Source organism: Archocentrus centrarchus, chromosome 5, assembly GCF_007364275.1.
Source record: "Archocentrus centrarchus isolate MPI-CPG fArcCen1 chromosome 5, fArcCen1, whole genome shotgun sequence".
Taxonomy (NCBI): domain Eukaryota; kingdom Metazoa; phylum Chordata; class Actinopteri; order Cichliformes; family Cichlidae; genus Archocentrus; species Archocentrus centrarchus.
In genome coordinates this window covers 2,061,954-2,078,295 of record NC_044350.1, presented here as the reverse complement: position 1 = coordinate 2,078,295, position 16,342 = coordinate 2,061,954, and the positions used below count along the sequence as shown (strand labels likewise).

Sequence of the window (16,342 nt, the reverse complement as noted above, 5' to 3'; positions counted from 1 at the left end):
GCATCCTCCAGCCCTCTGCATGTCATCCTTAACTACATTCATGAGCCTTCCCTGTGGTCTTCCTCTTTTCCTCCTGCCTGGCAGTTCCATATTTAGTATCCCTTATCCAATGTATCCACTATCTTTTTTCTGCACATCTCCAAACCATCTCAGCCTTGCCTTTCTAACTTTGTCTCGAAAACACTCACCCTGAGCTGTCTCTTTGATATACTCATTTATAATCCTGTCCATCCTGGTCACTCCCAGTGAAAATCTTAGCATCTTAAACTCTGCCACCTCCAACTCAGCCTCCTGTCTTTTTGTTAAGACCACCATCTTCAAACCGCAAATCATAGCAGGTCTCACTCGTGTCTTGTAAACCTTCCCTTTCACTCTTGCTGCTGTCCAGTCACCAATCACCCCGACACTCATCTTCACCTCCTGCACCCTGCCTGCACTCATCACCTACTCTCACCCCACACTCCTGCCTCTACTGCCTCAAAATACACCTTCCCCCTTTCCTCTTCTTTTATCTTTGGCTGAAAACTAGAAGAGGAAAATTAGTTACATAAAGTACAATAATTTCAAAAACTGCAATTTTCAAACTTATATACATCTGAAATAATTTGGTCCTTTTAAAATCTGTAAATAATAACTTTTTTTTTCATTGTCACTAGCCTAAATAAACTATTAAAAAAATAAAAGAAAAAAACAATTTGTCTAATTTTTAAAAGTTTATCTGTAATTAAAACAAACAAACAACAACAAAAGAATTGGTTATTTGGTTCATGGAGAATTAATATTTCAAAAACTGGATATTTTGTAGTATTTAATGCAATAGTAATAGTGAAATGTGTTTGATGTTATTAACACATTTAATTTCTTACAGCATAAAAATCAATTTAAAAAGGAATGGAGAGTTATTATTCAAAGTTTGTCATTATAACACAATAATACTGTAAACCAGTCACAGACTAAAGTTCAACCTTTAATAATATCTTTATTTGGTTTTTAAGCAAAAGCTAGAAAACAGTGACAAAATTATAAATTTTGACCAGCACGAGTGGAGACAAAAATAAAAGACATATTTGGAACATCAGAGTGGAGCAAAATGGAAAGAAGGAAGACTTCACAAAATATTCTGTACATCACTTTAACATATTTACATAAAGCTTCTACATAACAAACGAGACTAGTGAGCAGTATATAATAACCTCATACTGTACACACTGTGTAGAAAGCTCAGCATGCTTCATACAAAAATATCCAACAGGCTATGTGACTTTGGGTTGGTGTACATATGATCATAACACAAAAATGCATGCATGTTTTAAACACTGTTTGATACAAATCTAACCTAATATTCATGTATCTCTTATGTTTTGGATTATTAGGCTGGCAGTTCTAAAATCGAACAGCAGAAATAGAAAGATTGCTCCTGCACAGTACACAAGTCAACACACATAGGAATGTTGTCTGAAATCATTTTCAGATATGAATACAGATAGTACAATCATTGGCAGCATAACAGCCATATAAGCATGCAAAATAACATATCTCCTGGTGATGTCATATAAAAATAGAGTCCTCCCTCGCACATACTTGCAGGATTATGACAGAAATAAGGCCACATATCCATTTCCTTCCTGAAACAATGTGACAAATATTCAATAATCCAGATAAATCCCATTTAATCCATTCATTATTATTGGTTGTTCAGACCTCCTCAACTGTCTGTTTTTGTGCCATGGCCAGGCTGAACATTCTAAAATTGTTGCTGAGCCTACATCAAGTGTAAAAGGCCCGAGACAGAAAGATCTGATGGAACTCCACAGTGTTGTGGAGTAGTGCAACTGTACCGGGAAAAAAAAGAGCACATCTAAATGTAAAGATAAGGTGGCCACAGAAGCTCAGCACCGTGCAATGTTAAAACATATAGATGAAAATGAACAAAACAAATGCCAATGAAATGATTTTACAACACATGCAGCACTGAGAAAAAAAATGGAAGAAAGTAATAAAATGCAAGCACATGCAGAAATGCATTTGAAAAACTGAAAACACATTTTTATACAAAAATGCTACAAGTTGGTCAGAACCCGCACAAAATCAAATTCTTTTCACTTATAAGATCTCATTTCATTCTCTTTAAAGATAAATTATCTGATCAAATGGAAGATAACTGATCTTGTGTCAGTTAGTCTCCACCTCTTAACTGTTCAACTATCAGCTATGATCTGACTGTTTCTGGGTTCGAAGCTCAAATGCATTGACGGTTCCTCTCAGTCTTCAACGTGCTGCAGTTTTAAGACACGAGTCCTAAAAAAAACTATTTGGTTTTAATTGTAGCACAGTGCAACCTTTTTACTAGCAGTATTCATGTGTAGCATGCCTTTGTGCCAGGCTTTTAAAAACAGACAGTATACACACTAGCAGCAATATCTGAGGTTCAAAAAATTAAGCCACTGTTGAAGTCCCAAAACTGCAGTTCCATGAGTGGCCACTTGAGGCTGGCTCCAAAAGCGAGTCAAACCCCATTTTCTCTCATGTTAAAATGCCCAGAACATTAAAAAGCATGTTTACAACCTGCTACTAAAAATTGTTTTGGCTTCCATGAATAGGTTTTCCTTTCATTAAAAACTGTATAGTAGTTCTTTTTTTTTTTTTTTTTTTTTTTTTTATTGATCCATTTGGATACTGGATACTGGTTTGATTAATATATGTGTAACCTACAGTGAACTCGAGTCACTGCTTAACCTGTGCTATGCCTGTTGAGCCATACAGTTTGCTAAACAAAGCTTGCTAGCATTAGCTGATAAGTTAGCAGTCAGCCTTTTATCTAAATACCAACAAAAACTGACATGACGGTAATTTTAATGCTAACGTTGAGGCTCAAAATGCAAATGCATGGATTATGTTGCAGTGTCTACGCCCATCCTGGGTTTACTGTGTCTTGGACTTGGGTCTATTTTAATATTTTAACTCTCCAGCAAAGATGCATCACTGGTCTTGCCAACCATAATATGAATATAGAGATTAAACTGAGGATTGTTACTCTTTGGGTGTAAAGTCAAACTACACATTAACATATTAATTATTAACCTGGTTGTAAATTATGTCATCTCAGACATTCTTTTTGCTGTCATTGTGTCTACTTGTAATTTCTTTTTCTTTCTATATGATTGTAACTGTTATTATGATTCAGGCATCCACAGATGCTGTAACCTACCTCACTGACACCAAAATTTAATCCTGATCCACAAATTTCTTTACATGCATATAGTATCATATTTCACCATCAACTCGCCAAATAGCTTATTACTAACTTATAACTCAGCTCAAACTCGTAAAACCCTATTTGCTTGTGTCATGTTAAGCTGCAGAGTGTTGGGCTCTTCAGGACCACCATACAAAGCAGATTTTCTATTCAAGCACTTGCTCTCTTTTACTTGAATCATTCATGCAGGGCAAATAAAAAATACAAGACGTGAGAAAAAAAAAAATCTGCATTCATGATGAAGATAAAGTGTGCATACTGAATGATGCAGCATCGAGTACCAAACCTCACTTTCCTTTTCACTCATCTTCTCAGTGTTTTCCCCTCTTGGAAAAATTCAAAGTTCAAGCTGACCCTAACCCTCTCACACATTTTCTGCTACATATGAGGATTCTGCCCTGTGAAATCTGCACTGGTCAACCCCTTTCATTTTAAACAGGTACAGGCTGCAGACAGCTTTAGAACCAGAGGCACCTACCTCATGCATGATTCATCCCAAATGACAGCCCCAGCCGGAGATTTACAATTTAGAGGAAGATTAGGGACAGCAGAGCACACAGACATGGTTATGTTCGACTTTGCAGCCAGGGCTGAAAAAAAAAAAAAAAAATCTGCCCCTCCATATTTTCAAATTGAACAGTGGTTGCAGGTGCTGGAGCAGAGGACATTTCAATCTGTTCTCCATGTCTAGCTGGTTTCATGTCCTTTCATTCTTTTAGGAGGTGCTCACAAGCAACTCTCTTCATGTCCATGTGGGATTACTTTAAACTTGCTCTGTCTTCTAGCAGCGTCTTTAAAAAAGGAGAGCAATTTCCACCCCTTTGCTAAAGAAAAAAAACAAAACATGACTTCCATGTTCTACAGTAATATACAGCATATCATTTTAAGAAAGTAATGAAAAGCGCTTGTATTCTCTGGGTCTCAGTTTCCAGAGCCAAGACAGGAGTTAATTCATGATTCTTTGTTTTCAGATCCTCTGTGTTACTGTTGAGCCTTTGAAATGCCCTGAGAATAAACAGACAAGGACAGGACATCACCCTCACCGCTGTCTTTCTTCAGAAATCAGTTTAGCTGGCGACTACAGCATTTATTATTCTGTTACAGCAGGCTGCGAGCAAGATCAGTACTAGAGTTTTTTTGACTTCTTCCCTTTGCAAGAGAAGTCAAAGAACGTCCACACTGGCTTTCGACACACATAGGAAATGAAAGAAGAGGTGAGTGACGAGAACGAGCTAAACATTTGAAGCCTTTGATTTGAATGGAGCCTGTGTGTCCGTGCAGAGTTGTGTGTTGTACCTGCAGTGTTTGTGGTAGGTGTTGACAGAAATCTGAACCAGAAACATAAATAAAGATTTAAAAATGTATTTTCTATACTTCTGGTCCACAGCTTGCAGACAAATCCTCACAATCAACACTTTAAGAAGGAATTCTTGTCTTGCAGATGATTTGGTTCCTGTCAGACAACCTTGAAAACTGTGGAACACACACACACACACACACACACACACACACACACACACACACACACACACACACACACACACACACACACACATTCCTTTGCTCAAACAGCCTGCTCCACTGTTTGCTGTCCTCCTCTCAGGCCTGAGTGTTGTGGTGCTTGATTGTAGAAGTGTTGGTTGCAGTCATGGAGGACACTGAGGGGGAGTCAGAGGTGACAGGCAGGGGGGGCCGTGGTTCAATCCCTCGACTCTTCATGAACGATAACAACTGGTCGGGAATTTCTGCCAGGACATCCTTAGCCAGACGGGCCATGCTCAGGACCTGGTTTCCCGACCGGTCGATGTAGTCCCGGAAAGGAACAAACTGGAAAGGAAGGAAAAGTGGCTGTTCAGTTTACGCTCTGATTCCTGCAGATTCAATGTTGCTAATACTCTTCCATCTACTTGAGGAGTTATTATTTTTAATGGTGCAGATATTTTGATGATCAGCACACAGCAATACTTCCAACTAAAACTCAGATGGCGAGCGTTCAGATTATGTGTGGTAACATTTTATTGATTATTTGTGCAATGAAAGGAATGGCCTCCTGCTGGCCACTAGAAAAAATTACAGGTTTAAGGCACCGCCGAATGGGCTTCGATTTTCAGACGTGGAACAGACACTGTAAAAGATGGACACAGCCACTGTGACGTCACCAGTGACTTCTGTGACATCCTGATCTGAAGCTATGAGATGTGCATTTTCACTGTTGCCATGTTGGTGTTTTGAAACCTGATGTAATGAAATAGGGGTGGAGCTGACTGTGAAACAGCATGCTCATTGGCTAAAAACTTGTGATTCACAAGTATTACCAAGGCTGTGTTTTTATTATATTTCAGAAGGTTTTGCACATTAAAAAGTTTGAACTTTGATTGAGCCTGTATTCTGTACAGTTTGAAGTTGATGAAAAAGGAACTCTAAACAGCTTTCTGCAGATAAACACCAAGTAAGAGTGGATGTAGAACACAATGCACCTGGACGATGTCTCTCTCAGCAAAGCGTCCCCTGGAAGACACTCTGACCTCATCTCCATCCAGCTCCTCCATAGCTGCAGACAACAAACAGCATTATGATTACTGTACTTACCTAAACAGTGAAAAAACTGAGTTGAAATTACTGTTTCATTACGTTGATCTAGATACACAACAGAAAAATCATCTAAATCAAATATATTTTTCTAATCAACTGTTCTTAATTTTTTTCTTGTTTGTTTGTTTTAGCTCAATTATTTTGAGTAGAATTTTCTTAATCATGGGAATTGTACTTAAATAAATTATGCTTGCTTGAAGCAATTTTTATTGTACCTTTAGATGCATCTGATTTTTTATCTTTTTAATAGTTAGACAAGAAAATGAGACAACACATTTAAACAACTCAGCCTTTAATATGCCACGTTTAACAATAACAGCTATAAAAGCAGTTTTCACATACAATACCATTTCTTCAGTAACACAAGCATGTATAAAATGCACATTGGTTTTCTCACCTGCATTAATACTTCTATCTTTAACTCTGCCTCTGATCATATTCCAACAGTTTCTGGAGCTGCATTTCACACTGGACATCTCACTAATGTTCTGTACTCCTTCCCCCAAAACCAGAATCAAGCAAAGAAAGCTACTTTCAGCTGCTGCTTTATTCATCCCGGCAAGTAGATCTGCGTATTAGATTTATCAGATTGATACTACAAAGCTTTTGCAATACCTGAAACAGCAACAATACTTTAAATTGTGGCTGAAGAAATCTTAGAGTTCAACAGTGAATTTGCTTTGTAGTTCATAGTGGGCACAATTCAAGGTAATTTAGTGTTTCATTTCCTTGATGTGACCAAGTTGACTTTTCTGACTGACTTGCGTGATTACCACACAAGCCCGGGCTGCAGTACAAACATTGTCCTCTTTAACATTCTGTCCACTGACTCGATCCTTACTGATGACATAAATATTCTTGATGGTTTTGGTCCTGGGATGTAAAGAAAGAAAGAAAACAAGAAAATAATGGGAACAAATGATGTGACACAAGCTTTGATTTATAATGAACATTCCTAACATACATGCCTAAAAATCCCCAAATTGAGTGACTCATGCTGTGTAAATTAGAGATTAAAATCATCTATGTTGGTTTTGCCATATACACAACAACACTAAATTTTTAACACATCTGAAATATGCCCAATACAACAAAAATGCCAGGTAATAAAAGCTATTTAATCACCTGTGCATCAAACAATCTGACCACATTTTGGGTAACTCTTTAACTTCTTTAACTCAGCTTTATTCACTTTGTGAACAAAGTACAGGTTCTTTGTGTTATAATAAACAGAAAATATTACAACCTTAATACATTTTCATCATACATGTGACTGAAAATACAACTCCACTGACTTACCATATATTCCTGAATTAGATGTCCATCATTTTCAAAGTGAAGGTGAAGTGTTTCTGTTTTCATATTAATATCACTTGTAGCCTGAGTAAAGAGAGTGAAATGATTAATACATCTTAAATAAAGACAAAATTTGTGTGAAATTTTCATCTCTTTGTAACATTTTAAAGAAAAAGTAAATTTATACTTATTTGATAAATATATATTTACTTACTTGAAATCAGTTTATATTTATATTGCCCAAACTGATGTCAAATTAACTGTAAGTGACCTTTCCTATTTAACTAACAAATGACAGTTGTGACACAGTCTGTTTTACAATTTCAGAGGTCTGAATGAGGACGGTGAAAGCACGCTAATGTTATAAGTGTATCTCGTCACTGAAGGTGAAAAGTGAGAAGATGTTTGGCCATGATGCACAGCACCATGTTTGGTGAGAACCAAAGAGAATATGAGCACAAACACATCACAACGCTGTGTCAAGCACCGTGGTGAAAGGGGGGATAATTTGGGCTGTTTTGCAGTTACAGGACTGCGCAGTCATCGAGTCAACCATGAACTCTGTCCAACATCTAAATCTCGACCAAAATTGGGTCATGTAACAGGATAATGATCCTAATCACACCAGCAAATCTACACCAGAACGGCTGAAAAAGAACAATCAAGGTGTTGCAATGGCCCAGTCAAGACATCAACCCTGAAATGTTTTGGCCCTTAGGAGAGCTGTGCATAAATTAATTCTCGCCACATCAATGAACTGAATCAACGTTGTAAAGAAGAGTTGGCCAAAATTCCTCCACAAAATGGCTCAACAAGCTATTGAATCATGTATTTATTTTTTTCACAGGACTCTGTGCAGTCCTGTGAAAACTTCCTTTTTAAAAATGACTGCATTTTATATGCCCCTCCATGAATTGTCACCTTCTTGTGGTGCAGGGGTTTGTGCACCTGCATGATCCCAGGAGCTAAGCTGTCAGGGCTAATTTGCACCTGGTAGAGTCTCCCTAGGCAAGTTGGTCGTGGGTGAAGGGCCAGATTAAGAGCGATTCAGAAAATTCCTATGATGAAAAGGCATCCAAGGGACATGATAGGTTTTGGGGCCCCACGCTGGAGTCAGACCCAGTGGCTTCACCTTAGCCCAAAAGCATTATATACCTACAGCATCACTCATAGGGGGTACTGTAGGCATTTGGTGCTCTATGGATCAGACAGCAGTCGGGACAGAGGTCCTGGTGGTCCAATCTCCAGCTGATGAACCTGGTTTTAGGAACATGGAACGCCGCTGGGGGAAGGAGCCTGAGCTAGTGCATGAGGTTGATAAATACTGGACAACCTGGGACAACCTGGGCTCTAGTACCAGTCTCATGGAGAAGGGCTGGCACTCTGGATTTGCCCTCAGTGAGGGAGATGGCGGGGACGGGCGGGTATACTTGTACCCCCTCGGTTATGTGCCTGTACTTTGGGGTTTTCCTCAGTGGATGAAAGGTTGCTCCACTGCACCTTTAGATTGAGGAACAGGTCCTGACTGTCATTTGTGTTAATGCACCAAGCAAGAAATCAGCATACCCAGCCTTACTAGATTCCCTGAGTGGAGGTGCTTGGACTGCCCTTTGTCACTGATTCTGTTCATAATTTTCAGCGACCAGATTTCCAGGTGCAGCCAAGTGGCAGAGGGTTTCTGCTTTGGATCATGCCTCTGCTATTATCAAACAATGTGGTTCTTCTGGCCTCATCAGGCAATGACCTCCAGTGTCCACTAGGCTAGTTTGCAGCCGTGTGAAATGGCTAGCATGAGAATTAGTTCCTCCAAGTCTGAGGCAATGGTCCTCAGCCAGAAAAGAGTGGAATGACCACTCTGGGAGGAGCTGCTGCTCCAAGTGGAGGAGTTCAAGATTACCGGGGCCTTGTTCATGAGTGAGGGGAGAGTGGAGTGGGAGACTGACAGATGGATTGGTACAGTGTCAGCAGTGTTGCAGACGCTGTCTGTTATGGTAAAGAGAGAGCTAAGTGTAAAAATGAAGCTGTTGATTTCCCGGTCAGTCGACGTTCCTCAACTAAGGTCATGAGCTCTGGGTAGTGACCAAAAGAATGAGGTAACAGATACAAGCAGCAGAAATGGGTTTCTTTGTGAGGGTAGGTGGGCTCTACCTTAGAGAGAGGGTGAAGAGTTCAGTCATTTGGGAGGCGTTCAGAGTAGAGTTGCTACTCCTCCACATTGAAAGAAACCAGTTAAGGTGGCATTTAGGAGCATGTCCTACCAGGAAGAGGCCCTGGGGCAGAGCCAGGACACGCTGGAGAGATTATATCTCTCTTTCGGCTCAGGAACTTAAAGCTATCACCCCAGATGAGCTGGGGGTGTTCCGGGTATCGCTGCTTAGACTGCTGCCCCAAATTCCAGACCCAGATAAACGGGAGAAAATGAAATGGTATGACAGTGATCTCAAAATTTTATACAACACTGTATACAAATAGTTACCTTTTTAAACTGTGCAGCTGTTGATGATGTGACGCTACAGTCTAAACAGGAAGCTGGAAAACAGCTGAGGTAAAATACCCAGCTGTGCGATGAAGTTATCTGTAGCAGTGCTGTAGCAGGATGGGGCAGCTGTCTGTTATAGACAGATAAGAATGACAAACAACTGTGTTCACTCACTGGTGTAAGGATAGTTTATAGTTACAACAGGACATGAAAAAGGTGCATCCAAATATTGATCTTCTTAATAAATAGATTTGTCTTCCTAACACATTGATTTAATTTTTTTAAAATTACAATAGCACCTAATTTCATTGAAATTACTAAACTTTATTGCATCGATCCAGATGCACAAAAGTAATTTATCAAACTCCAGATACAGTTTTCTAGCTGACTCTGCTTAAGCTTAATTTAGCTCATTTATTTTGAGTAGAATTTAGACAAATGTTTTTAGCTAACTTTTGGTAACTGTTTAAATTATGTTTGCTTTAAACAATTTGCATCCTAACGTTATTAAAAATCCATTTCACTACATGGGGGAGATATTCACGATGTGACAGGACTGATGTTATTCTCATTACCCCCCCCTCACTTTCAGAAAGCCCACATAAATATTTTCACGTGCATATTTTCACAAAATTCATTTTCATGCTTAATTAACAAAGATGATAAATACCTTCAGCCAGACAGGAATAACGTCTCTAAAAGCTGAGACAGCGGTTATGATGCTATAAGGCATCGAATCAATAATTGAAATCAACAGACTTCTTTTTGTCCCCAAACTAACAAAATAAAAAAGTGTAACAGGAAAGACACTGCACTGAAAATAAGAGCAAACCTATACTGTAAACAAAGATTTAGTCTGCATTACGTCCAGGGTCTGCAGTGAGCCGGAGCGATCCTGAGCAGTGCTCTGGCACCTTCAGTTAATTAGCAATTACATTTGATGGGCAGGTTAATACATATTACTGTCAAGTGAATTAATTTTTTTTGTGTGCTGCAGCCTGGCATTTCTTCCAGCTGTCTGCACCAATATACCACGTAGTAAGAAAACAATGACATCCCATATCCTGCTTACAAACGGTTTCTGCACAGTTTGTCACAAAATGTGTCTGCTAGCTGATCTACAGCTGCCGTATTTCCCAGGGAGAGAAAAAACTTTAACGTGTGACACAGAGATGGAGAAAGATGTAAGAAAGAGAGAAATGCAGAAGAAAATGAGAGATTATTTTCAAAGGTAATGACTGCTCAGCAAGTGGAAGTTAATAAACTGGAAATTTAAATTTTACTTTTAATGTTCAAATTTATTTTAAAGTTTAGATGCTGCATCTATACACGATGTGTTGCTGAATTATGTTGCTGTGAGATATCTTTTAAAACTGAAGTATAATTGTTGTTTTGTTCAAAGGTTGTTAATAAGCAAGCTAAGGAGTTTAGTACACTTCAGTGCAGGTTAAACTGGTTAATCTGCAGTATTGTGGTGAGTAAATTTACACTGTTTATTATGTTAGACTGGTTACCATTTTATACCAGCTTGATACTGTCCAGGGGTTGGAAATGAGCCACATGTAACATCTTATATCTTGTAGAAATTAGCTGGCTGAATCCACACACAGCAGGAAACCTGAGAGCAGCAGCGCAGGTCATTTAATCAAAGGCTATACACACACAAAAATGTTACAGCAGCAGTAACGGCAAATAAGTCATTTCATGTAGAAGCTAAATATTCATCTTATTTTTCTAATACTACATTTATAGTCAAAGGTTACATACACTCATCTGAATGTAAAATGGTCTTTTAATGATCTCTTTCAACTGCTCTTTTTCCAGGGTGGAATGATTGTGCAGCATCTTTAATGACTTTAAAAAACAACCTATGGGTGTACACACGTGAATTTATACCGGATTTTCTCTAATCCATACAGGATCATACATCAATTTCTATGGGCTCAAAATGACATGACAGAAGTTCTAGATATAAGTGGTCATATTTTTTTTTTCTTTTTGTCCCACACAACTCAAAACTCACTATATGACGAATGAACACATTTTAGGAAAAGTCATGAAATAAGAGATGATGGGGTTTTAATTTAACAGAGTTACATGATTTTTAAACTGCAAAGGGGTCAAAATCCCCCCCTTGGTGGTGCTAGAGTTAACCCCTGATTATGCCTACATTTAGCTGAAGAGAAACTCACAGATGAAACTACTGACTTTGCTATCAGAACACATTCTGAAATGAGAACAGACCCACTTAATGCAAAAAAAAAAAAAAGATAATGAAGAGCTTACTTACCAAATTCAGAAACATTTAAAAACATCATTCAATAAAGAGCACATGAAAAAAAGGGACTTCAAATGGCAGCATGAGTCTGGGCATACGCAAATGAAGAAAACAGAGTCCCGTCGTGTTTTTGCAAATCTTTTCTTGCTACAGTCAATCAAGTAAAATTAGCTTGTTTTATACTCGGGAATTAATAAATTAATATGTGTAGAATAAACTAACATGTTAAATCTAAGAAATAAGCTTAAAATAGCTTAAAAATATGCAACAATTAAAATGGGGCAGAATCTTTTTTTTTCAGTGTATGAATATATACAAAATAATCCTGTTACTCACTGGACTGGACTGCTTTTGTATGAGTAGCACATATTAATTTATATTATATTATATTATATTATATTATATTATATTATATTATATTATGTTATATTATGTTATCCTGTGATGTGAACTACAGTATATATTATAAATCTCCAGGAAGATGAATTTAATTTTTACGGTTGATATTTCTGCTTGTTCATCTTAATCTTAATTCTTTAACTTCTTTATCTCAAAATGAAGTAATGTGTTTTTATGACAATAGATTTCTATTTACCTTTTTCATCTTTATTAAATCCCATCTTCTAGAAAATAATAAACTGATCTAAAATACAGCAAATTATAGCAGTGTAGGTTTATCTAGCAAGAATCTGTTCTTTAACACAAAACCCCAAATCTTTTTGTCTTCATGATGTTTTTGATGTGAAGTCAAGAATAAATATTCATAACAATGCAAAACACTGGACTCTAAATATGAGACAGTTGAAAAAATAAAAACAGTAATTGTTCATTTGTGTGGTGTCAGAAAAAAGTCACTCAGCTTAACAAAAAGTTTAGTACATAACTGGCACCGTTCTTGTACACTGCACAAAATGACGTATTAAAGCTTGAGATGGTTTCAAGTTTTGTTCTACAACATAAAAATATATACCTACCTTATAACTGTTAAAGTTTGGTAACAAATGGTCAAATGCCAAATACAGGAGCTCATTAGGCTTACACAATTTATGTATAGCCTAATGTTATATATATAACTTTAGGAAAGAATATTTAAACTAAAAAATATAATAAAAGAAAGCTTTTATTTCCCTCAGAGTTTAAAATCTCATTGGCTTTTTGTTGAGGGAACCAGAGGGAAGCTAACTTCTGTATTGGCCTATAAAATGATCCCTTCTACATTATGACATTATTAGTAGATTCTAATATTATAAAACTATACTGAATGCATGTAAAAAGACGCAGTGATATGACAGATTGATTGTGGAAGTCTCATTATGAAACCTTAAGCTGATTATTGTCACTGTCATTAGCTTCATGTTTTGAAAGTGGATAAATGAGCAGTGGAACACCCTGATGAGCACACCCTGAATTATCCTCCTTCTTGACTGTAATAATGACCATAATTTACAAAAAAAAAAACAACAACATCATTTGTTCAGTATGACTCGGAACTAGAGTTTGAAGTCATCAGGTAAATGTTCAAGCTAGAACTCAGAACTCAGAAGCTATGTCTGTTATTTACGGTCTATGGGTGATGATGGCCGTGCTCTTAAGATTATTTAAGTCAGTGTTAATTAAACTGTGGGGCACGCCCCACTGGTGGGGCGCAGGGTCATGGCAGGAAGGGCGCGAACAACCTGGGAGAAAAGTCATTCAAAACAAATGTTGAACATCTGATTAATTCTCATGGGGGAACATGGAAAGAATGTTAGCATACGTTAGCAAGTATGCTAGTAATGCGACTAGCGAAATTCTCCACCGTCACCGTCTCTTTGTGTACACGGAGCCGTCGTGCCGCTTTGTTGGCTTGAAGCAAAAAAGTGAAGCTCACATTAGTGCGATTTTTGTGTCGTCGTTTATGTGTTTTTATTGTTTGCGGCTCTTTTCTGAATAAATGCCAGTGTGGGTATTTGCACGGCCGTGGAGAATCGCTGTTTCAGATGTTCATTTCATAAATGAACCAACACCGCGGTCAGTGTGGCTCATTATTCTGTGCTGCAACTGTTGCAAAAAGAATCCAGCTTCTTTATCATTAGAGAAATTCATTATAAATAAGCAGCTGTCAGGCTAAGTTGATTCACTTCCCGTGTAAACAACATTAATTATATCTCACAGGAAAAATGGAGAAAGTTCACTTAAAGAACTCTTCTACTTTGGACTAGTTCTCTAAACAATATTCAACACAGTCTTGTGGGGTTTTTTGTTTCCCTGCCTTTATGACTGGATTCTATCGTGTGCTTATTAAGTTAAGCTGTAAAATGCTGATTCTGATATGTGCTACACAAAGAAACTTAATTAGTCAAACTTTATTAGGCTTTTTTACACTTTTATCTCATGAAGATATGATGACAATATGATTATATCATGAGCTGTTAGCAAGCACAGAGCTGATTCTGCCCTAATCTTGTTTTTCTTCCAGATCCATGCAGGTCCTCTTCATGCTGAAGCTTCAACACAATGTTCAAGCTGATGCAAACTAAATCCAGAGAGAGCACACATGCAGATCCAGCTACTGACAAGCCGTTCAGCTGTCCTCTGGGACTGACAAAAAGAACAGACCAAAGTCGGTTTGGTCTTTCTGCACCACATCTGTTCCCTGCTGCTCTCAAAGTGGAGGACGAAAACAAGAAGAAATTGTGTAAACCAGCCTCATTAGAGCTTATATAGGCCACGGGAAGTTAATATATAAGAGTGGAGGGCCGCCTGAGCTCCACATCACTTTATTTATAGTTTGTCAACAAGGCAAACAAGATGAGCAAGTGACAAACGATCTGCAACAGTCTCGAGAGAGATCTTTTCATATCTGAATTTAAAGCAGAGGGAAGGAGAGGAGAAAAGAAAACACAAATGATAATAAAATAAAGAAGGGGAAGCAATGAAAATAAAAGATAAGATCTGAAAGAAAAAGAAAATGAATGAAATGAAAAGAATAAAATATTAGAGAAGGAATGAAAATAAAAGAAAGAAAAAAAAGAAGGGAAAGAATACAAGAACAAGAAAAAAGACATGGGAGATCAACGGGCAAGTGAAAGTCAGAATAAAGAAAAGACTGAAGGAAAGACATCGAAGGAGAGAAAAGGAAACAATGAAGGAAAAGGAAGAAAATGGAAAAGCAAAAAAGCAAAGTTAGAGAAAGTAAAAGCAAAACCGCAACAGGAAATAAAAAGCAATAGAAAAAAGCAAAACATAAGAAATGTAAAGGAAATAACAATAAAGGAAATAAATACAAGGAAATGAAGGTATAGAAAGGACAAGAAATGAAGGAAAGACAAAGAAGATAAAGGAGAGGAACAAGTGTGAAGATGCTGAGTGACGGATGTTGAGGATCGGCTGGTGGGGCTCCACATGTCACACAGAGATGGCAGATGGTGGTTGGGAGCAAAAGGCAGAGGGACAGATGAACAGAGATGTGAGAGGAAATGAGAGAGACAGAAAGAACTGAAATCTATTCAGCCAGAAGGTGTTCAAAAGTGGTAGTGAAGGAGGGTTCAGGTGTGTTGGGTGAACCCTGGCAGGGAGGGGGGAGCCCACTGAGACACAGGGCCTGATAGAAAACCTCCTGCTGCCCTGAATAACATGCAGGCCTCAATGTGTGTGTGTGTGTGTGTGTGTGTGTGTGTGTGCAGCATGCATGATTTTATTCATGCTGTTCAAAGTAATGTCAGAGTATTGTCATCCACCTGATGGTCTGAATATCTTTATGTGCAATGAATTTGCTTTTTGATTAGGCCTAATATGAGAAAATGGACACATGAAAGCGTGTCAGCTACCCGGATCAGCCTCAAGTGCATCAGAGATGGCAGCCATAACTTACCACAATAAGCCATCTAGAAGCACTGGCAGACTCTAATTCATTGACCTGAGTTTGTGTCTGAGGCAGCGATTATCTCACGTCCTGTGTCTACAGCGACTCTCCACCTCCTCTGGCATCCCCTGTGCCCTCCTCATTTCTTGTTTAAAAAAGCTTCTTATGTCTGTTGTTGAAGTGCATTATGTATATGAAGAGGTATTAAAAACACAACAAGTACCAATGTACATTTTTCATGTACAGTATACAAATAACTATAGCAAAACAAACTGAACAATAACATCAGGGTGTTGGACTGCCCTCATTACTCGCCCGATATAAAGCCCTTCAAGCAATTTTGGGACACTCTGGGTATCATTTTATAATTTATTTCTTGTTTAGTGTCATTTATTGGATTGAATGATTGAAGTCTGAAGAAAAAAAAGTTATTCCTTTAATAAACAGGGGCCTCAGCAGCATGTGGAAGAATCATTCACAGCCACAACAGCCTGGCACCTCCTCCTCATGCTAGTCACCAGCTTGGTCACACACTGCTGTGGGATGGCATCCCATTCTTCAATCAGCATTTGTCATAAATCAGCCAATGTGGCTGTG

The 16,342-nt window shown here is 38.1% G+C and overlaps 1 protein-coding gene across 1 annotated transcript in view; it reads right to left on the bottom strand.

The window, feature by feature from the left end:
- Positions 1-4,855: 4,855 nt before the first annotated feature.
- Positions 4,856-16,342, bottom strand: part of LOC115779881 (copine-9-like) — a 55,124-nt gene continuing 43,637 nt past the window's right edge. Inside the window, exons 5-6 of the mRNA XM_030728765.1 lie at positions 5,734-5,807; positions 4,856-5,083 (exon numbers count right to left, since the gene is read on the bottom strand). Of these exons, the coding sequence (XP_030584625.1) occupies positions 4,856-5,083; positions 5,734-5,807 (302 nt within the window). The remainder of the gene's footprint in view (positions 5,084-5,733; positions 5,808-16,342) is intronic.